The sequence below is a fragment of the Stegodyphus dumicola genome, chromosome 3 (genome assembly GCF_044657685.1).
Source record: "Stegodyphus dumicola isolate Sdum_Otavi_A_Nest chromosome 3, ASM4465768v1".
Classification (NCBI taxonomy): domain Eukaryota; kingdom Metazoa; phylum Arthropoda; class Arachnida; order Araneae; family Eresidae; genus Stegodyphus; species Stegodyphus dumicola.
In genome coordinates, this window is record NC_140770.1 from 16,905,942 (window position 1) to 16,931,101 (window position 25,160).

General features: G+C 36.3%; 1 protein-coding gene across 3 annotated transcripts in view; it reads left to right on the forward strand.

The window, feature by feature from the left end:
- Nucleotides 1–25,160, forward strand: part of LOC118198600 (sn-1-specific diacylglycerol lipase ABHD11-like) — a 59,556-nt gene that overhangs the window by 17,187 nt on the left and 17,209 nt on the right. For 2 of the 3 annotated variants that reach the window (XM_035370322.2, XM_035370323.2), the window contains exons 2-5: nucleotides 4,847–5,017; nucleotides 10,086–10,259; nucleotides 18,160–18,345; nucleotides 23,759–23,961. In XM_035370322.2, the coding sequence (XP_035226213.1) occupies nucleotides 4,874–5,017; nucleotides 10,086–10,259; nucleotides 18,160–18,345; nucleotides 23,759–23,961 (707 nt within the window). In that variant the 5' untranslated portion in view covers nucleotides 4,847–4,873. Of the gene's footprint in view, nucleotides 1–2,176; nucleotides 2,196–4,846; nucleotides 5,018–10,085; nucleotides 10,260–18,159; nucleotides 18,346–23,758; nucleotides 23,962–25,160 lie in introns of those variants that run through there. The other variant, XM_035370324.2, reaches the window with a different exon arrangement.

Below are 25,160 nucleotides of genomic sequence, written 5' to 3' on the forward strand. Positions count from 1 at the left end.
AAATAATTTTCTGGAGTGTTTCTTTCTTGTGTCAGTTTGTCCATCTCCAGACGCATTTTCTCGATTTTCACCTTTAAACGTCATTTGAGACACCATGTTCCGTTCCATTTTTTTGTTCGTCTTGATGGGTACTATCATCCCTCTAAATTTATTGAAGCATTTCAGATGCACCCCGTTTATATTTGGTCTAACTTCGCACTGAAAAAGAAATACATGATGCTTTATTTTGTACAGGAAATTGCGTGGCAAAACATTTTCAACCGTCTTGCTTAAGAGACGCGTCAAAGGTCACGTGAAATGACGGAAATATTACCGGAAGCCCATTGGCCCATTTTAGAAGCCACTCCCTCAGTGGCGATGCAGATATGCACTTATGAAATATGCTGCCAGTGTTGGAGATGTGCTACTTTTCTGGTAGGACACAAAAGCTGTCAAAAGTGATGACTTTTGTTTGTTGGACATATTTCGAAATTACTTTTTTCTGACGCCCTGAATGTTTGCGACAGTGCTTAAATTGCGCCGCTACTTCTCCATTTTTAAGATAAATTACGATTCTAGCCGGAGAGCACCGGAATCCTAAATAAGATAAGCTCCGGTACTTCTTTTTATAAAACTGAACCACAGTTTCAAAGGAAAAAAATTTAGAATTCCTAACGTTTTAGTTTAACAATAAGCAGACTACTCACTACTCTATGTCCCTAGAAATACGAACTCATGAGAGCATGAGACGTTCAAGTAAAGTCCCCTCACTCACATGCGGAAACCTTTCCCTTTACGAAGGGCAATAAATTTGGGGGAGTTTATTTAGGAACGCGTAAATTTCTTGCCATGCCATCGTATCTAGTGTATTGTTATCAATGGTTACAGTTAGTTATCCTCCCGGGAAGGAAAATGTGTGTTCTTAAATGTGTGTTAAGTGACAGCGAATACAATAAGAGTGAAATGCTGAGATAAACTGCTCAAGCACGCCCTATACATCGTCTTCCCACAGTATCCACTAATGTAACCAAATACGGGGGCGGTGAAAAGTGTAACCAGCAACTTTAGATTCATCCTTAGGAGTCAGATTCAGAACTCATTTTATCCCTGACGCACATCTGCTTGATGGCTATAATTATATCAGCAGAGAGCCGCGGTCAAAGAAAACGTTCTCTCCCACCAAGATTTCCCTCATTTTTTGTTTCACCCATTCATACCCTCATTCTGTTTCGCCCTGGAGTTTTCATCAGCTATACTTTAAGTATATTTAATTTTTGTGATAATAAAAGAACTTCCACCCCCCCTACGATCAGAGTTTAAATTGGGCCGGAGCCCTCCGGATGTCGGCTCCGGAGCTTCTTAGTTTTTGTAATAAATAATAATTCTAGCCGGAACGTACCGGAGCCCTGAATAAGAAGGCTGCGGCACTCCTTTTATGTAACTCAATAATAATTTCAGTAGAAATTTTATCTCGAAAATTTTATTTTAATAATAAAATTGTATTAAAATTGCTTATTAAATTTCAATTTATCTCTTTACATGTTATTTAATTTTAATTATTTAATTACTTCAATCTTGAATTATTTCAATAAATAATAATTAATTATCTAATAATTATCAATTAAATTATAATTAATTATATACTAATTATTGATTAAACGACAATTTATAAACATTAATTAAATAGCTATTAATTAATTTGATAATAATTAACTATTTAATTTTAAAATTATTAATGAGTTTAATTATTATTTTATTTATTTATTTACTCTTTTCCTCTTTGCTGACTGTCCTCCATAGGGTTCCGGCACTTCTAATCTTAGAAATTAAGCCTGGGTTGCGAGGATAATCGATTGCAGCCAATCTAAGCTTATCGGTTCTGAGGACTGTCTAAGGACAGCTGGCTATGGCGCAGTATTATATATACTAATCCTCTTTCTATATCTTCTTTCTAGTAATGCTGAGGCATGCCGTCTGCACAAAATACTGATTTCTTCTTGTTCTGTAAGTCAAATGGGATTTTAATGTTAATTCATCTCTGTACTTAAATTTATTTGTCCAGTAACTATAACCTTTCTTCATAGGGTTGCATTTTAGATGGCCAACGATGTATTAAACGACTTACGAATTACAATGAACTATGGATTCCTTGTATTTTCTGTATATAAACGGGCAAGAATTCAAAGCACAGTAACAATATCTGAATATTATTTTCAGTTAGTATTATTATTCAAACATTATTCTCAGTTACGTTAAAGTGGTAAATTATGTTTTTTAAATGTCCAAAATCGGGATTAAAATTTCTAGTTTTGTTTGCAGAAGCTTTATAAAAAAAATCTGATCTGTACACCACATGACATCCATGTACGGAATGTTAGGTCATGCATATTTTTTTGGCTGCGTTCCATTTAAACTTATTTCTTCAAATTTCATTAGAGATATATTTCTCATTCCATTAATTCAGTTCTCGCTTCTCGGCAAGGCAAAAATACATAAAACTTCAAAGTATCTTTATTAAAAAGTGAAAAAAATGTAGAAAAATTTAAGATACCAAATACAGTTAAACAATTTTAAAAAATATTTTTACGATTAAAATTAGTTTCTACTCAAAAAACAAGCAATTCGGCCAGCGGGCAAGAAGGCAGATTTTTCGGTGCACATAACTGAAAGTTTACCTTTGGTCCCATTCGGCAAAAAGCTACTGACGGTGCAGAAACTGACTTAATTCACTATTCTGCTAAGTTTCAAATGTAAACAAATATGGCTGATATGGCAAAAAAAATTAGGCTCAGATGCACTTAAACAACTTTTAAATTGTTGATAATTCTACAAGTATTCCATACAGATTGACTAAAGGCATAAAACCTTAACTGAAAGATAAGACCAATATAATTCAATTTTAAAGCAAAAAAAAAAAAAAAAAAAAAAAAAAAAAAACGCAGTTTACTAACATGTAAGAATAAAAAAAAAATGAGCTCACTGAGCCGAGTAACAGAGTATACATACATGTATTTATATAATTTTGGTGTGGCCGTTTGCAACCAAAATAGGAGGTGCACATCTACATGTTGAATTTGTTAGTTCTTTCGCAATTTTTATAAATGGAACTTGGTCTACATTCTGATTTCCTATATATATATATATATATTTATATACTTTTGGTGCAGCCATTTGCAACCAAAACTTGAGGTGCACAAAAACATGTTATAGCAGTTCTATATACAAAATTTTAACTTTCTGAGGCTTCTCGTTTTTGAGTTATGCAAGATACATACATACACTGAAGTGACAAAAGTCATGGCATAGCAATGTGCAAATATACAGATGGCAGTAGTATCGCGTAGAAAATGTATAAATGCGAAGTGCTTTGACAGGGCTTTCATTTGTGTTCAAGTTATTCATGTGAAGAGGCTTTGACGTGATTATGGCCGCACGACGAGAATTAACAGACTTTGAACGCGGATTGGTAGTTGGAGCTAGACGCATGGGTCACTCCATTTCGGATATCGTTAGGGAATTCAACATTCCGAGATCCACAGTGTCAAGAGTGTGCCGAGAGTATCTAATTTCAGGCATAACATCCCACCATGGACAGCACAGTGGCCGACCACCTGCACTTAACTACCGAAACCAGCGACGTCTGCGTAGAGTTGTCAATGTTCACAGACAAGCAACACTGCGTCAAATAACAGCAGAAATCAATGTGGGACGTAGGAGGGACGTGTCCGATAGGACAGTACGGCGAAATTTGTCTTCCTTGGGCTATGCCAGCAAAAGACCGACTCGAGTGCCTTTACTGACAGCACGACATCGCCTGCAGCGACTCTCATGGGCTCGTGAGAATATCGGTTACTCCCTAAACGAATGGAAAACCGTGGCTTGGTCAGATGAGTCACGATTTCAGTTGGTAAGAGCTGATGGTAAGGTTCGAGTGTGGCGCAGAGCCCGCGAAGCCATGGACCCAAGTTGTCAACAAGGCACTGTTCAAGCTGGTGGTGGTTCCATAATGGTCTGGGCTGTTTTTACATGGCATGGACTCGGTCCTCTGGTGCAACCGAGCCGATCATTGACTGGAAATGTATACCTTCAGCTACTTGGAGATCGCTTATAGCCATTCATGGACTTCACGAACTCAAACAACGATGTGATTTTTATTGATGACAATGCGCCATGTCACCGGGCCACAATTGTTCGCGATTGGTTAGAAGAACATTCTGGACAATTCCAGCGAATGATCTGGCCACCTAGATCGCCCGACATGAATCCCATCGAACATTTATGGGACATCAGCGAGAGGTCAGTTCGTGTCCAAAACCCTGCACCGTCAACACATTCACAATTATGGACGTCTATAGAGGCAGCATGGCTCAATATTCCTGCAGGGGACTTCCAACGACTTGTTGAGTCCATGCCACGTCGAGTTGTTGCACTTCACCGGGAAAAAGGAGGACCGACAAAATATTAGGAGGTATCCCATGACTTTTGTCACTTCAGTGTACGTCTACGTACAGATGTCACGAAAAAATATCTCTTGTGAATCCATTTTAAATCCTTTTTGCAACCCGTTTTGGGAAAGAATCCTTTATTCTGTTCTTACGTACAGATGTCACGCAAAAACATCGTTAAATTGCAGTCGATAGCGGTCAAAACGGACATTCTCGATGAAATTGAATAATCGAAAATTTTCGTGATTACAATACTTCATTTACTTCGTTGAAGGAAGTAAAAAGTGACGTTCAAAATTCGTGCAGCCTCTTGTTAAATAACCTTAGATGGCATTTGTACAAAAGTTGTCAAATTTTCTTTGTATCGCTGCAGCTGTACTTTCAATTAAAGATTAACTTAAATTTACTTTTATGTTTCTCAGATCTTCAAACTGAATTAGGCTCTCGAAATGGAGTTAGCATTTGATGTCTTCTCTCCTCCTGGTGATAGAGAACAAAATTTGCCTCCAGTTATTCTTCTTCACGGAATGATGGATTCTAGAAAAACCTGGAAAAAACTGGGTCCGCAAATTGCGAGGAAAACTGGGCGTAAGGTAAGGTAAACGGTTAACTTTTCGGCCTTAGTTAAATATGTATCAGAATATGCTGCTCTATATTTTACTTTGCAACTGTATATTCCTGTGTTAATTTATCTTATTACATATCATACAAACCCCTGTCGTTTAATTTATTTTATAACTATTCAGTCTAAATATTTCTGGATGTAGTATTTCATCTCACAGTTTATTTAATTGTTTGTAAAAGTTCAAATGCAAGATAAACAAGATAAAGCTGCAGGATAAGCCGTTCACTTTTGTTCTGAGCACATTATTAAGATTTATACGCGTCGTGAATAGTAAAGTTTTCTTCATATGAGATCTTTTTATAACCAGCTTTTAATTAATTAGAGAAGAGACGTTATAGAGTCAGGCTGTTCAGTTTGCTGTGTATATTACAGTAAAAGATGCGTCAGATAGTTAAGCTTTTCTCTTCCAGTGCAAATCGGCGTCACGACATCGGGAACGTGCCACTCAACCGCTATAGTGGTTAGCATCGCTGACTGTCGTGCCGAAGGGGCCCGGATTCGAATCCCAGAGACGCATGGATGTTTGTAAATGTATAGTGTCCGTGCGGCATGGGGGCACTCTAGATGTGCGGGGAGCCGAAAGTCCTCTCGAGAGGTTGGTGGTAGAAGAAGAGGGGTGGGAGATCCTCGGACCCGTCCCCCTCGGGGTTCTCTGCATGAAAATTGAGGTGGGCGGAACTGAGCTAACTCGCACTGTCACCTGTAAAGTGCTAAAGGCTGTTGCCAACGGCAGGCGTAAACTTAGGCTTCTTGCCACGAGGAATTTCGTGGCCTTCGGCTGATTCTAGGTCAGAGAAATGAGCATTAGCAACAACAAAAACAACACATCGGGAACGTAAAGTTTGAGGACATTATGGATATTCGATTGGATTTGCATCTGGCAAGTTTGAAAGTTGTGTTAATAAGCTAAATTTATTATCGAGTTCTTGTAAGCATTCTTAGTCTTCTCCGCAAATCTGGCAGGGAACATGGAACCTTGCTGAAATCTTTGCCAGAGAATTATTTTCTATAAAGAAGCGAATTTAATCAGCCACAACTTTCAGGTCAATATGAATTATCAGAATTTGCTTAAGGAGAATGATAGATCAAAGCTCTTTTCCAAGTAAATATTGTCCAAGACTATCATATTACCTCTGTAAGGATTTTAAGTTTTACTAACGCTTATTTTATTTTAAAACTTTGCTATCTTCTCTTATTTTTCATTTCCGACAAATTAAGCTCGATTAGTTTTGTTTATGTAAAATGACCCTGCAAAAGTATTTAAGAAATGGTTTTTAGCCAAAAAAGAGAGTTAGAGAGTTACTTTTCGCTACCTTACCACGCACGTGCTTTTCAGTCAGTTCCTGTCTGCCTTTAAACCCAGAACTTACACAGAAGTGACAAAAGTCATGGGATACCTCCTAATATTTTGTCGGTCCTCCTTTTGCCCGGCGAAGTGCAGCAACTCGACGTGGCATGGACTCAACAAGTCTTGGGAAGTCCCCTGCAGGAATATTGAGCCCTGCTGCCTCTATAGACGTCCATAATTGTGAAAGTGTTGACGGTGCAGGGTTTTGGGTACGAACTGACCTCTCGATGATGTCCCATAAATGTTCGATGGGATTCATGTCGGGCGATCTAGGTGGCCAGATCATTCGCTGGAATTGTCCAGAATGTTCTTCTAACCAATCGCGAACAATTGTGCCCCAGTCACATGGCGTATTGTCATCCATAAAAATCCCATCGTTGTTTGAGTACGTGAAGTCCATGAATGGCTATAAATGAGCTCCAAGTAGCTGAAGGTATCCCTTTCCAGTCAATGATCGGCTCAGTTGCACCAGAGGACCGAGTCCATGCCATGTAAAAAGAGCCCAGACCATTATGAAACCACCACCAGCTTGAACAGTGCCTTTTTGACAACTTGGGTCCATGGCTTCGTGGGGTCTGCGCCACACTCGAACCCTACCATCAGCTCTTACCAACTGAAATCGTGACTCATCTGACCAAGCCGACGTTTTCCATTCGTTTAGGGACCAACCGATATGCTCACGAGGCCACGACAGTCGCTGCAGGCGATGTCGTGCTGTCAGTAAAGGCCCTCGAGTCGATCTTCTGCTGGCATAGCCCAAGGAAGACAAATTTCGCCGCACTGTCCTATCGGACACGTCCCTCGTACGTCCCACATTAGTTTCTGCGGTTATTTGACGCAGTGTTGCTTGTCTGTGAACATTGACAACTCTACGCCACACCTGCAAGTGGTGTGGTCACAAGTAACCACAACTTTCCGAAATGGAATGACCCATGCGTCTAGCTCCAACTACCATTCCGCGTTCAAAGTCTGTTAATTCTCGTCGTGTGGCCATAATCACATCAAAGCCTCTTCACATGAATAACTTGAACACAAACGAAAGCCCTGCCAAAGCACTTCGCATTTATACATTTTCTACGCGATACTACTGCCATCTGTATATTTGCATATTGCTATCCCATGACTTTTGTCACTTCAGTGTAGTTCTTTTTGGTACTTGAAAACGTATTGTAGTTTCTCGCATTCTGCTCACTACATACGTGGAGTTAAGAGGCCAATCTTCGCGTTACTGGTCTTTGTAAAGTATGTAAGTTTAGTTCTTATTGAGGTAAGTTAGTTTTATTTCTTGTTTTCTACGTTTTAGACCATAAGTGCTGGTCGTATTTCGAAGTGCGGGAACGGCTGTAAACTGTGAGAAATAAAGGGTAATTTAGCTCTTGTCCTTCTTGTCGTATCTTCTACACACGCACGAGCATAGTTTCAGTTAGCTCTCTTCTCCCATTCAGGATTTGCAGACGTTTCCAAAGGCTATTAGAAGGAACAGAAGTCTTGACACCTCTACCGCCGTCGCACTTCTGATAGCTTGTCTAAGTAAACAAAACGTATCTTCTAGTAAACATCGCATAATGAGCTTGCTTGCGCGTAATCTGCCAATATCTTTTGTATTTTGTATATTTTGTACTAGGTAATGGATATTTTTAATAAGAATGACAATTTTCGACCCACGAGAACATTTTTCAAGATAGATCATTCAGTGTCGATAATATATGCGTGCTGCAAGTGGTGTAGTCACAAGTAACCACAGCTATCTTACGTCTTTGGATGAGAGTCTTCGCAACCCCACATCTGAAAGTGTACGATGAGTTGCGTTTCGCACATCTGGCTCCTGTCACTGCTCTTGAAATTAAAGATAATGTTAACTAAAGTATCACTTCTGGAGCTTCGGACAAGATGAGATAACAGCGCTGACTTCTGCCGTCCATGACTCGCTTACCTACTTCCCATTGGCGAATGGAAGTGCCAGTTGTTTCAAATCATCTTTGATAGGCAAAAATCACTGCGTAACGTGAAGAGTCTATGATCTCTCGTTTTTTAGAAAGGTTCTAAAAAGATCAGTGATTAAGTCTCTAAAAAAGATCTCTAACGAAGTCTGTGTCTTCATTTTGAAGTGTTGAGTTATTTAATTTACAGTAGCATTCGAAAGCTAAGAGGAAGGATGCCTTCGCGGAGGACTTTCTAAGGTAAACTGGCTTGTATGCATGAAACACATGGGGAAAACCATGAAAACGCCCGTGCAGCCAGCGCGTTCCCATGATTCGAACCTCGAACCGAACTACCAGTGTTCAGCGACTTTTACCGCTCGGCTTCTGGTGGGCATGTTACGCAAGAATGATTACTTTCAGCTTATTTAATTTTCTTGCAAGTACTCCATCACTAGCAGGAGCGATTCCGCGATTTGATTTTTCAGTTGTAAATGAACAAAAACATTGTGATAACTAATTTTTTTTATTACTTTTATGTGCATTTTACTAAAATAATACAAATTAAAAGGTTTTTCTTTATAATATGTATATCTAACTTTGTACTTATTTGATTTTTACGATTTTGTAACCCACTAATAACCGAGTATGTTTTCGAAAGCAACGCTGGGATTTAAAAAGCACTCATCCAATATTTTGTTTTTGTTTTGTTTTTCAAATCAGGTATTTAAACTTTTGATACGGTTTTGTTCTTGAAATTGCCACGTGCAGTCAATCATGCATGAATATGGGTTATCGTGAGAATGTCCCTGCTTTACGCAATTCTTTGCCGTTAGGTTTTGGTTGTTATCATCGATGTGAAACTTAACTTTTTTTTGCTGAGCTGTCTTGAATAAAATGCAAACGGCCCTGGAGGATATGAAGAAGACGGTGAAAACGTAGGCATGCTAACTTCTCCTGCAGGAGGTTTGTAATTTAATAGTCAAAATATACACGCACCATTAAATCAATTCCAGGTATCTAAATATATGTAAAACAGAAGTACCACTGAATTCAAATGTAAATTCTACTCGTCAAGCAAATATAATTTTGCTTTGGAAATGATTAAACTGCTGCTGCCATAATAATTAGGGCTAATCATCCATAAGCGAAGTAAGTTGGCGTCAATCTATTTTGGCCTTCAAAATTTGGCAAATTTTTATGGCGGCAATAACAGCACTATTATGTGATTTTTAAACGTAAACATAGTAGTAACTTTTAAGGGTAAAAGTTTACAATTGGGTGCCCCTTGTTTCTTGGCGATTCTTTTTTGACGCCAAGATCGGCGCCAGGAAGGCAAAATTTCAAGATGGCTGCTACACAAAACCAAAATAAGAAGTCAAAGAATTGCACAAACTCTGCGTCCATGTACACATCGATCTGTTTTCACTTAAAAAAACATTCTAGAATTGCACAAAGTAGGCATTGCGCACTGCCTTAAATTTGTCCATGTACACATCAATCTATTTTTATTTAAATAAAATCAGGAAGCTAAAACAAAGTTAAAACTATCATGGTAACCGGAAGTGAGGTTTCATCGAAATTGTCAACCAAGTAAATATATTCAAATTCACAAACAACGGATGCATCATAAATTCACTAAAATACACAAGTTACTATGGTCGTGGAATTCAACACACTAAACAATTTTCGTTGTTACAACCACATGTATCTGAAACCTTTCAGATTTTTTTTAATTGTTTATTTATTTATTTATTTATTTGCTTTAGGTGTATGCTGTGGATGCTAGAAACCACGGGGAAAGTCCTTGGAGTGATGACTTCAATTTCGACATTTTGGCGGAGGATTTGGACCATTTTTTAAACTGTCACCAAATATCTCGCGGTACGCTGGTTGGACACAGCATGGGAGGAAGAACAGCCCTCACTCTTGCTCTTAGAAAGGTATATCGCAGCTTTTACAAAACGAATTTAAATCCTACGAAAATATATATAAACAAAGAAGTCTGAAAAATTAAAGACATTAAAAACGTATCGTAAAATGCGAACTAAAATCATTAAGGATTACGTTTTTACTTCCTTGTACGAAGTAAAAAGGAAGTATTGTAATCGCGAAAAGTTTCAGGCAGCATATTTCAACGAAAATATCCATTTTGACCGCTTTCGAATGCAATTTAACGATGTTTTTGCGTGATATCTATACGTAAGGACAGAATAAAAGACACTTTTCCTAAAAAAAAAAAAAAAAAAAAAAAAAAAAAAAATTACGAAACTGCTTTAAAATGAATTCTGAAGAGAATTTTTCGTGGCGTCTGTAAGTACGTATATGTAAGTATCTGGCATAACTCAAAAACAAGTAGCCTCAGAACGCTGACATTTTGTATATAGAACTGCTATAACATGTAGATGCGCACCTCGTATTTTGTTTGCAATCGGCCACGCCAAACGTATTTTATAAATATATTTATATATATATCCACTCTGTTACCCGGCTCAGTGATCTCAGTTTCTTTACTCATATGTTTGTAAATTGTACCTTTTTTGCTTTAAAAATGATTGAATTATGTTGTTCTTATCTTCCGGTTAAGGTTTTTATGCCATTAATAAATCTGTAGGCAATATTTTTAGAATTATCAACAATTTAAAAGTTGTTTAAGTGCCGATAAGCCTAATAATTTTTTTTGATGGCGGCCCTTGCTTGTTAACATTTGAAACAGCATTGTTGCCAATCTAGAGAAACGTAGCTTCGCAACAACAACAAAGATAACGCCTTCATTTATTCTTGCGATTTAAATCATGCTTAATCCTTTCTGGAATTTTTTCGAGGAAATAAGTGTTTAAGATTTACTTAATTTTTAATAATTAGTAATTTTTAATACATATATTTTGAATTTTTATGTATTTTTGCCTTTTCGCGAAGTGAGAACTGAATTAATTGAATGAGAAATACTGAAAAACTGTTTCTTTTTTGTTTTGCTTGCTTAATTTCTTTTATACATCGTTTTAGCTTTATTATAGTATTTGAATAGAACATGTGGCAACGATTAGATAATTCTTTAAATGTTATAAATTATAATATATCATTTAAAGAATTATCTAATCTAATCTAATTAAATGGTATAAATTTTGTGCATTCTGAGTTATAATATGAACGAAATATAATACTCTTAAGTGAACCTAGCGCCAGAGTGTCGCTATGGTAAACAAATAGAGGGAATTTTAAAGAATGCATTTATTCTGTTGTGGTTTATGCGCTGTTGGCGAAGTAGATTTAATTAAATCCAATATGTTTAAACGAAATGCAAGAAAAAATGCGTATAATTTAAAATTCCGTACAAGGAAGTCATGTTGTGTACACATCAAATTTTTTCTTTATGGTGAAACAAAAAATATTTTAATTGGGTAAAAAATAATAAACTGAAACACTGAAAGAAATGAGGACGAGTTTTTGCTATTTCAGAAGGAATTTATTATCTCTACATATAATAAAAGAAAGAGTCTGTGTCTGTGGTGTGTCTTTCGTTCGTGCTGCGTGTAAGCTAATAGACCCAGGGCTACGAAATTTATTACATAGGGGTGCATCCAGACAAGAGCCAGTGCACCTAGAAACGATTTTTTTCAAAATTCGAATGAGATTTTTTTTATTTTATGTTCTTTGATGAAATCCCATCAAATCGATGGCACGCAGCCATTGTTGCTGATATATCACTGTTGCTGTTATCAGCACTGTTGCCACTCGGAAAAATGACGGCGATAATTCTGTGCAGTTTTTAAATTTAATGTTTCTCTTGGCTACTGAACATTTGTCGAGAGGTACTTGGATACTATTATTGTCGAGTTCGTCGAGAGGACGTTTGTTTTCCTGTACATTTAAAAGCCAGACAAAGGCTGGCCACATAGCGGTGAGTAAATCATAAATTAAGAGAGACCACAGAGGCTAAATCATACAGGGAAACGAAGCAAGAGTAGGTCTAGCTAAAGTGTAGAGCGAAGCAATCGGAAAAAAAGTGACGCAGGTAAATGAGAAACTCGAGAGAGGGTCAGGAGAGTGTCAGCTTTCTCTGAATTCTCCAGGGATTGGGTTATTTGAGTACGGAAAAGCCCGACAGAGCTTTCTGCCAAAGAGGAGGGATGCCTTCGTAGAAGGCTTTCTAAAGGGCCGTTCCCACTGGGGTTTATCTGAGCTAACGGAGTCAATTCCATATGTCGACTAGCTCCGCTATGCCTGCAGTTCAGCTTTTTTTAACTTGCTGCCCTATGGGGGAAAAAAACTGGTTTTGGAAATGGGTCGACTACTTTAGTTGCCCCCATTAGCTAGCTCACTTAAACCCCAGTGGGAACGACCCTTGAGGGATACTGGTTCATATTCCTGTTACGCATGGAGAAAGCGACGAAAATCAACCATGCAGACAACCTGTTCTCTGAGTCTGAACCCAAGCCATGTCGAAATACCGGTATTCAGAGGTCTTAGCCACTTGGCCACTGTAGGCCAGTTCGGCAGGGAGGTAAGACTATTCGAGAAAAAGAGATTAATGTTGTAGAGACATTAGGTATTTTTGAAGCAAAAGATGTAAAAAATGAGCAATGCCCTCGCCGAGACTCGAACCGCGGACCTCTCGAATTCGCGTCGAGCGTGCTGACCACTACACCACGAAAGCATGCTAAGAAGGCGGGAGAAATACCTTAAATAAGGTCACCGAGAGATTCTTATTATTCTGTAAGGTATATATTAATTTTGTAACAGTTACTAGCCCAAAAGGCGTTAGCCCAGAAGGGGTATTAATTTCGTTTTGGCATTTTGCGTCGATTCACTTTCTGCTTTGATTCACTTTTCAAACTATTGCCATCAACTATTACAGTCTGAAAGTTTTCAGATTTTTTAATTTCAAAATCACTTTCCTATCAAGTCTTGTTTCCGCTTGTAACTCCCTACGAGAATGACTTTTTAGAATCCCGTTGAATGCAAATGAATGAGACAACAAAAGTGGCGATATACCATGGACGGATGGAGAACTTTCTAGAACGAATTATTACCGGTTTAGCCCAGAATGTTATCGAACACAAGCCGAAAGCTATATGAACCCTGCTGGTTCCGCAGTCAGTGTGTGTGCGCCTCGTCTAGCGAGCTGATAGTCAGTCATTGAGGGAGTGCCTCGAAGTCTAGCGCCGAGTTGGTCGTCGAGTGCATCGAGAGAGTCTTAGTGCATTGCGAATTAGTGTATCGTCGAGTTTTGTCTTAGACTGTGCTGGGTCGAGAGCTATACTCTTATATTTTGTCGAGTGCATCGCGTGGAGAGTCTCGAGAGTACGTGGAGTTCCGAGAACGACCGAGCAGAGTCGGGAGCTGTACTCTGGTGCTTTGCAATGAAGCTGTCTCCACCGTGATAGCCTGATAACCTGGACGCTGTGTCGCTGATCGTGTCAGCGTGTTTATAGTAGTTCATCGACGACTGTAAAAACGTGTTTTGGAGCTGTCCTGACAATACTGGCCAATAAAGTGTGTTTCGATACTTCATCAAGTGTCGTAGTTATTCACTCCAAGTCTACAAACCCCGTACGAACCTGAAGGAAGAAAAAAACGCAACAATATATATGTAAAATAGAAAAAATACGATGGTTTTGCTCTACGCGAACAGGCAACCTCTAATTAACTTTTCGCAATTTCAGGATCTCCCTCCCCTAGAACAGTACTTTCGAGAACAATCTGGCATGTTATGCAACCGTTACTGTAAATGCAGAGTTCGAGCCATTTTTCGTCAGACCGCTTTCTTCTCGTGCTATACAGTCAAAAGTCGTTAATTCGGACACCCATAATCCGGAATGATCTATAATCCGGACCACAAAGCTAAAAATTTTCTGCGCATGCGCCGCGTTGACACATGCGCATAGGCGTTTACGCGTGTGCATAAGAACTTTTTACCACTGCGCATACGCGTGTGCGCAAGCGCAGAATACGTTTTATGTATAACGGACGGTATAATCTAAAATTATCTAATTATCTATTTCAGTTAATGTTGATGATTGCGTTGTTCCTTAATCTTCGAATTGGATACGGCTAATTATTTTTTGCAGACTGTAAGAGCAATTTTATAAATGTAAACTTGAACTTTCGATTATGTCAAATAGAATTTCCGATTCTGGAGCTCCCAAAGGATCGTACAAAACGAAAGTATGTTTCCATGTCCATCAAACAAAAAGTGGAATTGCTGCAAAAAATGGATAAAGACATGAAGAATGTGACAGAGAGGTTAGTGAAAACGAAAAAATTTCGATTGACAAGTTAGTCGGTATTCTCGACACAACAATTAACGGGACTTGAACAGCGGAACTTTGTAACTGAACAAGAAATTGTGTCTGTTTACAGAATTAAAGAGAAAGTATTATCACATAAAACGAAAACTTACATTGAAAGATATGTTTAATAAAGTAAACAAATTAATATTAAGCTTTTTTTTTTTTTTTTTTTTTGTAAATTTTGATACTCTTTAGATTATAATTGTTCTTTATTTCATAAATTAAGGTTTCATATTTTTAATTTTAGAATTTCTGCATGACATCTTACGAGATTTAAACTGATGATCTATAATCCGGAAAAATCGATAATCCGGAATCGCCGAAGTCCCGACGAGTCCGGATTAACGACTTTTGGCTGTAATACCTTTGCTGCCGCTCTTCCCATCTGTCTTCCTTTGCTTGAACAATATGTCGAAGTAAATTTAAAGATAATGCTATTTAGTTTAAATTACTATCGTATATGTAATCTTGGAGAATCGAAAAGAATAATCATTTGCCATTTGTACTAAATAAAGATGGGAAATCAAAAAAGCTAACTTCTTCTCTATCGTCATTAGGTGCCTTGCTTGCCACAACAATGTCCGGATTCTGATGCCAAGCATCATTATTCCTGTGCCTGACTGCCAAAATATGAAATTTATATTGTTTCACAAGAATATAGTAAAGTAAAATTAATGTAAATAATTCTCTTGCGCTGTTGCTGCACGGAATGAAATTTGAATTTAACAAATATTCTCTATTCGTATAAACAGCACAACATCGGCCGAGCGGTAACGTCGCTGAACACTGGTAGTTCGGTCCGAGGTTCGAGTCCCGCGAACGGGCTGGCTTTTCGTGGTTTTCCCCATGTGTAACATGTATACGAGCCAGTTTCCCTTAGAAAGTCCTCCATGAAGGCATCCCTCCCTTAAGGCAGAGAGCCCTCGAGTGCTTTGCCGTAATCTAATAAAACCAAACCAAACTATTCGTATAAACCCGTCCTGCACTATACCTGCGGGATTGAAGTAGAATAAACTTAAAACATCTAAATTAATTAGTAGATTGGAATAAAAGTAAAACAATTCCGCTTTAATATAATAATTTCAACCGTGTATAAGAGGTTTAACACAATATCAAAACTAATCTAAAGAAAGAAAGAATTCATAGTAGTACAATCTCGAAAAATAAAAATGCAAAAGGGAAAATATACAAAATTATACAAAATAAATAAATAAATAAATAAATGAAAATAATCTCCCTTTATTGAAATTCCAATTCGGAATTCATCATGGGAAAATGAATTAAAGTTTCATGAAAGTCGATTAATATGTTTCGTTTTTTTTGGTCCATTTGAGATCCAAACTCGTAAAAAGATTTCATCAAATTTTTATAAGGCACGCTACCTTTTAAAGTCGGAATTTTGATAAAAAAAAAAAAAAAAAATGGTAGGCAGTCTAATTAGGCCAAGAGGAGTACACTAGTAAAATTTTGTGAAGATATCACTTATCGTTTTAATTCTGTGGGTGTGCCCAAACTGGCACGCTAATTGAATAGAGTTTCGAAAATAGTGCTGAAACGAGCACTGTTGTCAATGAATTGACCGATGATATGCGGAGAAACAAAGAATACAGACTCTCAGTTGTCCTAGATGATCAGTGAGCCCGGTCGCGTAATAGCAGACCGCACATTGAGTTGAACAGTGTTAAACGAATGTCGCATACTGCGCATACCCAGAAAACAATTTGGCGTAATTACTATGTTGGCGCGATTTGAAAAGAAGATAAATACGGTATGTGGTAGATGTACCGCCATCTGATTGTAAACAAATCTGGCGTTTAAATCTTCGTAGAAATTAATTACTGTGTTAAAATACTATTTTTTTTGCTGTACTGCTCAAACAACTAGAAAGCTGAAATTTTGCGAAGTAATGTGAAGCAGTGTTTGCATTCAAAATGTAAAATATAATACCTATGAAATTCTGCACATTCCTTTGGAACTGTACAAATTTTCGTTCAGAAAATGACTGAAATTTAGGATATATTAGTTGAAAATTTATTCATTATACTTTTAAGCAATAAAAACAATTCAGGATTTACCATACGTTCCATTCGTACATACATAAAGAAACACTGAGGGATATAACAAGTGCTTGCAAATAACACTGAAGAAGTTTTACAATTCCTTAACGCTAGTTATTAAATTCTTTGAAATGATAAAATAAAAGCGCGAATATACGCTAACAAACTAAGCGTGATACTCCAGTTTACAATTACTGAATTATAACATGTAAACAAATTACATTTAAATAACGAATTTTTACGAACATATGTTAACAAATATTAAATGCACTATTATTGACAAATTACAATGAAATATATATTAGAAAAATAAGCAAGTGCAATCGGTATGGACGTTAAAATAACTAATAAGCAAAGTTCCACAACATTACAATTGTAAACATCACTCGAACACGCTCGACAGCCATGGTGATCACGAATAAGCTAGCGTAGGGTTGCTTAGTCGCTAATATTTCTCCCCGCGCCAAAGGTACACCATCAAGTATGCGCACTAAGCGAAATTTGCTTAACATTGTTCAACTCAATGTGCGGTCTGCCATTACGCAGCCCGGTCTGGGCACACATACGGTTCGCCGTTTGATTTTAGGCAAGATTTCAAGGTAAAAATTTGAAACTAATATAGAATAAGGAGATTAGCATACAGCGAAAAAATAACATAGAAATTTCTTTTCAAACAATTCCTTTTCTATCCTAAAAAAAATCTGGAAGATTTCTTTGAAATATGAGGGTCTTAAAAAACTAAAGATGGCTAAAATATATGGACTGGTTTGTGTTCAGCTGCCATCTATTATAAATAAGGAAGGTTCATAGTAACCTATAGTAACCTATAAATTTTTTTTCATTCAATTTTTCTGTGCGTACGGAAGGAAATTAAGGATTAAAGACTTTAAAATTCATATAAAACCGAAAATTCGAATTTTAGATGCGCTTTGCATTGCTTTGTGTTTAACAATCTTAGTAATTTGAAGTGTAATTGCTGATACTGTGAAGAGCTGTGCAACTATTTTTGTGGAATACTCCAAAAGTGAAGTTTTTTTTTTTTTTTTTTCCCGTGAAATAAATTTTATCAAGCTATCATCAGATTTGTGTGCATTCAATCTATTACGAACTCGCACTCACGCAATAATATGATGTAATTTAGAAGGCATCAAATATAAAATATAAGCGATAGCTAAATACACCAAATATAGATAAATCTTCGGGTGTCTAACGACCTACTACCCCAATATGTGGCTTCTAATTAAAGAGTGATTTCGGGTACTTCAACATGTGTGAAACGCACATTAATAATTTACGCGTATATTTATTTTATTGATCAATCATTTAGATGTAATACTGTGATTCTATATTATGTGTATTTTTAAAAATAACAGATTTTTTTTTTCTCAAACAGTAAATTAAATAGAGGGTTCATACGGGTATAAAATTAAGACGATCTAATTGTGTGTGTATGCTTTTTTTTTTTTTTTTTTTTTTTTTTTTTTTTTTTTCAGCCGGAAAAGGTAGAAAAATTAATCGTTGAAGATATGACGCCTCAAAATTTTAGTGTCCGTTCTTCCGGAATAGTGATACAAATGCTGCACTTGCTCAAAGAGTCTCTGAATGCCATTCCGCTTGGAGCAGATGAAAGGACAGCGAAGAAAGCCGTTGTGCAATTTATGGTTAAACTGTTGCCACCAGTGAGTATTTTCCTGCTGAAAAAAGGTTTATTTAATTAATCTAATTTTTAAATGCGAAATTCTTATGAATAAAACAAAATGTTTTACGATCCATTAAGCTCTACAAATTAGTAATAATTTATTTGCATATAAAATTATTTAATTCGCTTTTTTAAACGGACTTGTAAATTTTCACCATTGAGTACACATATACTGTTCAGAAATGTGCACGAACTCAGTTAATACACAATAATTTAATATGTTCATTATAATGTAGATTTTTTGTGGCAACAGTGATGTTTTCTTATATATTGCTTTGATCGTGATAACGCATGGAATGTTATTCTTTTTGATATGTTTAGAATGCTAAATAAAATAGTTCGTTGTTAATTAAAAAGGTTTTCTCTGCTAAATATATTACCATTCGTCCGAAGTTATTAAATAAGTAAAGAAATTGATTAATTTCAAACATATACAGTTAAGTCGACATTTTTTTGAACGTCTGATTTACGAGCTGCATGTTTTACTAACTGTTGTTCATCCGAAAATTTTACGGTTTTTTGTGCCATTCTCATTACGTACTCACCATTTTACAAATCAATTTTGTACTCTGTATAGAAATTCGTAAAATCTTGTTTATTATAAAATGCTTTTGAATAAACTAAGTATACCACTTAATGTAATTATAATTTACCAGAAAGCCCGGCGGTCATAGGAAATGACCGCTGTTCTAGATACTGTTACGAATTTGGTATTTAAAAAGCTAATGTTAGTTCAATTATAAATTAAATGGTTTTATTTCTCGCGCAGTGCAGCGCGTGACGAATATTAAAAGAAAGCTAAGCCGGAAAAATTAAAAATACAAGAGCGCGTGCGTTAAATAAATAAATATCTCTTTTTGATTTCGAGAAAGTACTGGAAAATTCTAGCGCGTGATTTTAAAATCTTATAAAAGGAGGAAAACATCTCAGTTTGTAGTAGTTGCTTAGTTTGTTGTTGTTTAGGAAACTGCTCTTGTTGATTGTAGCGAATTCGCGGATTAGCGTTCTTTAGCTGTTTTGAATTACGTTCTATTGGACATTTGAGTAGTTAAAAGATAACTACTGTGAGATATTGTAATACTGCATGATAAATTGAGAAAATTTAAGCATTTTTGTTGTGATAATAATAAATTTTTGTTCATTTTTCATCGGACTTGTGCATTCATTTCATAACGAACCCGTACGCACGCAACAATATTATAAATTGTAATTAAAAGGATTTGTGCAAAGGTGTCTGCTAATTCAAACTGAATTACCCCGGCAGGTGGCGAGGACGCCCCTTTTCTTACTGCCCCACGGAGTTTCCCCCTTCTACTTCTTTAATTGCTTAAAGTAGACTGCAGTGAAGGAAACCACTGGCGGTACATTTCTCAAGAGCCGCCGCTAGCGCAATAAATAAAGATGGTTTACATAATAAAATGTTAATTCCCATGTCAAAGATCTCTTTGTACACAAGATTTCTTGTGTAGATCTTTCCATCAATTTTAAGCTCGATAAGCAGAGGATCATCCATTATTTTTAAATTTACGTCCGTTCTTTCACGAACTCTTGAACAGGCAACATAAAGTTGACCGTGTCCAAATGCAGGCTCAGGTAAAAAAATGCCAACACGCTTAAGCGTTTGGCCCTGAGACTTATGGATGGTCATAGCAAAGGCAAGTTTTAGAGGAAATTGCCTACGTCTTATTTAACTTATTTGATTCTTCCTTTCACATTTCCAAATTTAGGTTCATTCCAAATAAAATTCGCCAAATTTTTACGATTTATTTTTAAATAATTTATATAAATTTTTCGAAAAACATTTTGGATATATAGAACCTATAAATGTTTTCACATTATGTTAAAGTAGATATATTTCTGAGCATACCTGCAAAAAATGTAAGTTCTTTTATTCAAAATTTCCTAAGATACCCGTGAATTTACATTTTGGCGCGTTTTGAAGTTTGGCATATTCGTTATAAGCGATAATAACGCCAAATTTGGTTTGTGCACTTTGCTAAAATTAGTTGAAAGTATGAACTATGACCTCTTTTCCACTCGTGTACAGTGAAAAAAAGGGAAAGGTAAATAGGTTGCTATAAATTACGAAGTTCGCCAAGTGAATTATTGGCGCGAACTGAAAAAAATGCGCCAAGGTAAATTTTTAAATTTCTCCATACATTTTTCACCAAAAATTACAGAATTTAATATCCAGGCATGATATGAGTCGTAGAATTGAAATATGGAAAAAAAAATGGTATGTTATTTCAGAAAAATTCCGATTTTGAGTCAAAATACCTATGTTAGAATAATGTTAAATATAAATCTATATATATCCTAAGTCGCGCTTTCGAGACATGGAAAGCTCAAGTTAAATTTCGACAACGGTCCAGCAGAACGGGAGCTATAGAACTGTCCCATTTTTTGTGTTCAAGGTGTACATAATAAATATATAAAAATATATATAAAATATGTATAAAAATATATAAAAATTATATAATAAATATATAAAAATTATGTAATAAATATATAAAAATTACATAAAAATATATAAAAATTACATGTATATTAAAAGAATTAAAGACAGGCGGAAAAAAATATTATCCTCAGATTTAATTGCACTCGAAAGCCATCTCCGATAGACATTAATGGGTAAGTCCCTCAAGTGGGTGCTGAAACTTTGCAATGACCGTAACATCACTGTCTGTGAAGAAAATGGAAATTGCTGATCTCTAGAAATGTCACTGAAATCGAGAACCTCATGGAGGAAAAGTTAAAACGTGTGATAAACCTGAAAACTAAAGAACATTTTCCCGAAACAGAGAAATTTTATCAAGATAAAGTTACGAAGTTTGTTTGCCATGGGCAACTTTTTTCCTGATAACTTTAACTTCGCCAGAGAAGACTTAAAGTGACAACTACAAAACTCTTGTTTAACAACATGTATGACAGATATCAAAATGTTTTCTGTAATGGCTTGATAAAGGAGTCGCTGAGGATATCCCTCCAAATGAAGGGATTCTGAATGGGAACTGCTTACCTCATCGACTTGTCACAAATGAAACCAGCAGTTCAATCAAAGAAGGTGAAGAGGTCCCTATATTCTTTGGTTCAACTTTCATTCGACCGTAGTCTTTGGTTCAACTTCTATTCGACCGTAGTCTTTGGTTCAACTTCCATTCGACCGTAGTCTTTGGTTGAACTTCCATTCGATCGTAGTCTTTGGTTTAACTTCTATTCGACCGTAGTCTTTGGTTCAACTTCTATTCGACTGTAGTCTTTGGTTCAACTTCCATTCGACCGTAGTTGACCGTAAAGTTGCAAAACCACCTTTCCTTGAACTAGTGTCTGCAATTTGGGCCAGATCTCATCAAATTGATTCCAGAAATTCTATGGCGATTTAGAAAGAAGTTTGGTTTTACTGCAGATATTGCAAAAGACTTTCTGGAAATAAGTGTTTGCAAAGAGGACAGAGAATTCTTGCGTTTTCTTTGATGGGATAATTTAAAAGAGAAGAAACCTAAAACGTTTCACCATATTAGTTGTTTTGGGAGTTAAGAGCAGCCCTTTCCGTCTTGCCTTGGTTACAGAATATCGTACTGAAACGAATCAAGACTTTGATTTTAAGAAAACTCTGCAACACAGGTTCCAATTTAATAATGTCGTAGCTAGTGTTGACAGTTACACTGATTTAAAAGATTTATGCTGATTCTTGGGTAGTTAGAGAAGAGAACTAACTAGTCATTGACCGCAAGGTATGAGAAACTAGCTGCGCAGCCAGTATAGTGGTTAGTGAACCTTACTGGCCGTAGCAATGGGCCCGGATTCGAATCTCAAGGCATAGGTATTAGACCAATTTTGCTTTATGCAGCCCCGGCCTGGGCCACGGCGTTAAAGACTGAACGAAGGAAAGTTAACCTCCTGCAAAATAAAATACTGAGAGCGATGGTTTAATGCGCCTTAGTATGTTAGAAATACGATCATTTATGAAGATTTAAAAATTAAACCAATACCGGAGCAGATCCTAATGGATGTTCAGAACTGTTTTGAGAAAATGGAGAATTCGCCAGTCAATACGTTGAGAGAACTTACGAACTATGATCCCACTTTGGAAAGCGTCGTGAAACGACCTAGGTCAATTCACCACAATGTAAAGTGGCAGCTGTAAATATGCATATAGTAAATATGCATATAGCTGTAAATATCCAACTTATCTCATTTTATTGAAGTACGTATTAATCAATTGTATTTAATCCTAGTATTCATCCAAGTATTTAACCAAGATTTATTTCATGTTTGTGAATTTGTGTTTGTGTTTACTACTAAGAATATGGACTTAGTGCCTGGAGAGGCAAAGACTTTTAGTGTTATTTGTACAAAGTGTAAATAATTGAACTCACCACGCCGACCACTGTGGATCCAACCGTATTGGCTCGGACCGGTCACGTGATACTCATACCCTGAATTCTCAAGAATTAGATATTATTATCTCGAATCTCTCACTAAGCAGTTTTATGTTCTTCAGTCAGGATTCAGATGATGACTGAAATTTTTTGACTTTCATGACTGAAATTTTATTATGTTAATGTACGCCACCTTGACTTGCGACCTTAAAGCTCTAATTGCCTGATCTCTCAGACTCTTATTTTCGCCTTCGGGTGAGTGGCGTGACAGCGTTCTAAATTTTTTTCTACAACCGTGAATGGCCGTATGACAAGTTAGAATGATAAGGTTTAAACTCTAAGAAGTTGATGCCTGTAGTGAACGTAAAGCATAACCAAGGCATAGGTGTATTACGCCCAAAGGTTTTTTTTTTTTTTTTTTTTTTAACGTATTGTGTGTTATCTTTATTTATTAAACATTAAATTTTTTTGCACTTAAATCATAAAATTCAATTCAATAGCAATATTACAAAGTAATTTTAAAAGACCACATCTTTAGAATTTCCGATACAGAGTCTCTCGCGCTGGAGATAAATTTTTTTTTTTTTTTCCGTACAATGTTACCATTACTCGCTTTGAAATCGTTGAGTTTCTTAATCCCCAAACTCAAAAATGCTTTACAAAATATGAAATAGATAATAAAACAAATTCCAAATCAGTGCTTCCACATGCCCATATTCGGGTGGAGGGTTACGTTGTTCAAAATTGGATGGCTTTAGGTACCGTTGTTTTATCACAATGCGAAAAACATACATAGATTTATGTAGATTCTTCATTGTTTAATTTATTTAAATATGATGCAGGGCTCTAACATTAGGTGGAAATAATTTGGAAAATGATTCGCCGTTTATAGTGATTTGACCAAAAATACCAAAATGAAATTAATACCCCTACTGGGCTAATTATAATTTATTTTAATTTGTTCTAAAAATATGATTTTTTTTTTTTTTTTTTTTTTTTTTTTTTTTTTAGGAGCAAATACCAGTTGATAAACGGGACAATTACGACTTAGATATGCTTCCACTCAAACGCGTTGGTGACAAATATTCATGGAAAACTAATTTAAATGCTCTAGAAAGTTTTCTTAATTCAGCAGAGAGAATGCATCAGGATCTTTCCGGAACATTTATGGGCGAAGCCTTATTCCTGTATGGAACAAAATCGTTCTTTAAAGTGTAAGTATCATTCATTTTTAGAATTTATTCCGATATTCAGAATTTCAGAATACTTCGAACTTTTGAAATATGAGTTTACTTGAAATTAAGAAGATACCATCATTTTTCAACAATGTATCTATATGTGAATTGATTATCTTTGTGAGGATTTTGTATGGATTATATTAATTTTCCTAACAGTTAAATTTTGTGTCAAAGTTCGGTGAAGCTTTACATTATGGTAACTTGGCGATTTTTTGGCGAAAATTTGGCGACGAACCCTGCTACAGATATCTGCTAGTTTTGTTTTGGACGCCATTTTGTTTTCACGAAGTAAAGGCATTTTTTTTTTTTTTTTTTTTTTTTGTTTACTCAACATTTTTTCCACCAATCTGCTAGGCGAATTAGGCTTATACTAGCACTTTTCTGGAACAAAAATGCTTAATGATGGCGAAGATTAGGTGCGAAATTGGGAGAAAGTGCAGAATCGCAAACTGCTTGCCGCGTTTTTAAGAATTGCACATACGCGGTATCCATGTACACGTCGACCTATTTTCGCTTAAAAAAACATCCCAGAGTTGCACAAAAATGGCATTTCACACACTCTTGACTTTATCTATGTACACATCGACCTATTTTCACTGAAAAAAATCAAAGAAAATTGACAAAAATCCAATTCTTCTTAAGCGCCAAACAAATAAGTGGGCGATTCTGCACTTTAGCAGCGAAATTATTTCTAAGTGCTGATTAGCTAAAATCCGATCGGAATTTTCCGGAAAATGTCAGATGACATGTCTCATGATCTCTCATTTCTTTGAGACAAAATAATCTGTGATTCGAACTGTGTACTTCTCAGATTATTGCTAAAGTCCTAGCTAGTAGTAACCTTTACCGCCTTACCAAAATATCGCCAAACTACCTGTTACCATATTCTAAAGATTAGCCTAAAGTTCCTTTCCTATCGCTTCTTAATTTCAACTTAACCACTTCCGGCCAGAACGTAGTTTTAGAATCGCGTTTGAAGGCAAATTTGTGGAGTAGTATTTAACCGCGAAGTTCTACTGTCTTAGTGAGAAAGAACCAGTGATTCTGGCTAGCACACGTCCGTCTTTTAGGCTTCTCTCTCGTAAGCTATTATTACACTCGGCCGTACTTTAGGCTTTTAATAGCTTCGTCGTTATTCAGTATTAAGGGGCCAACTCGGATAGAATTTTCATAGC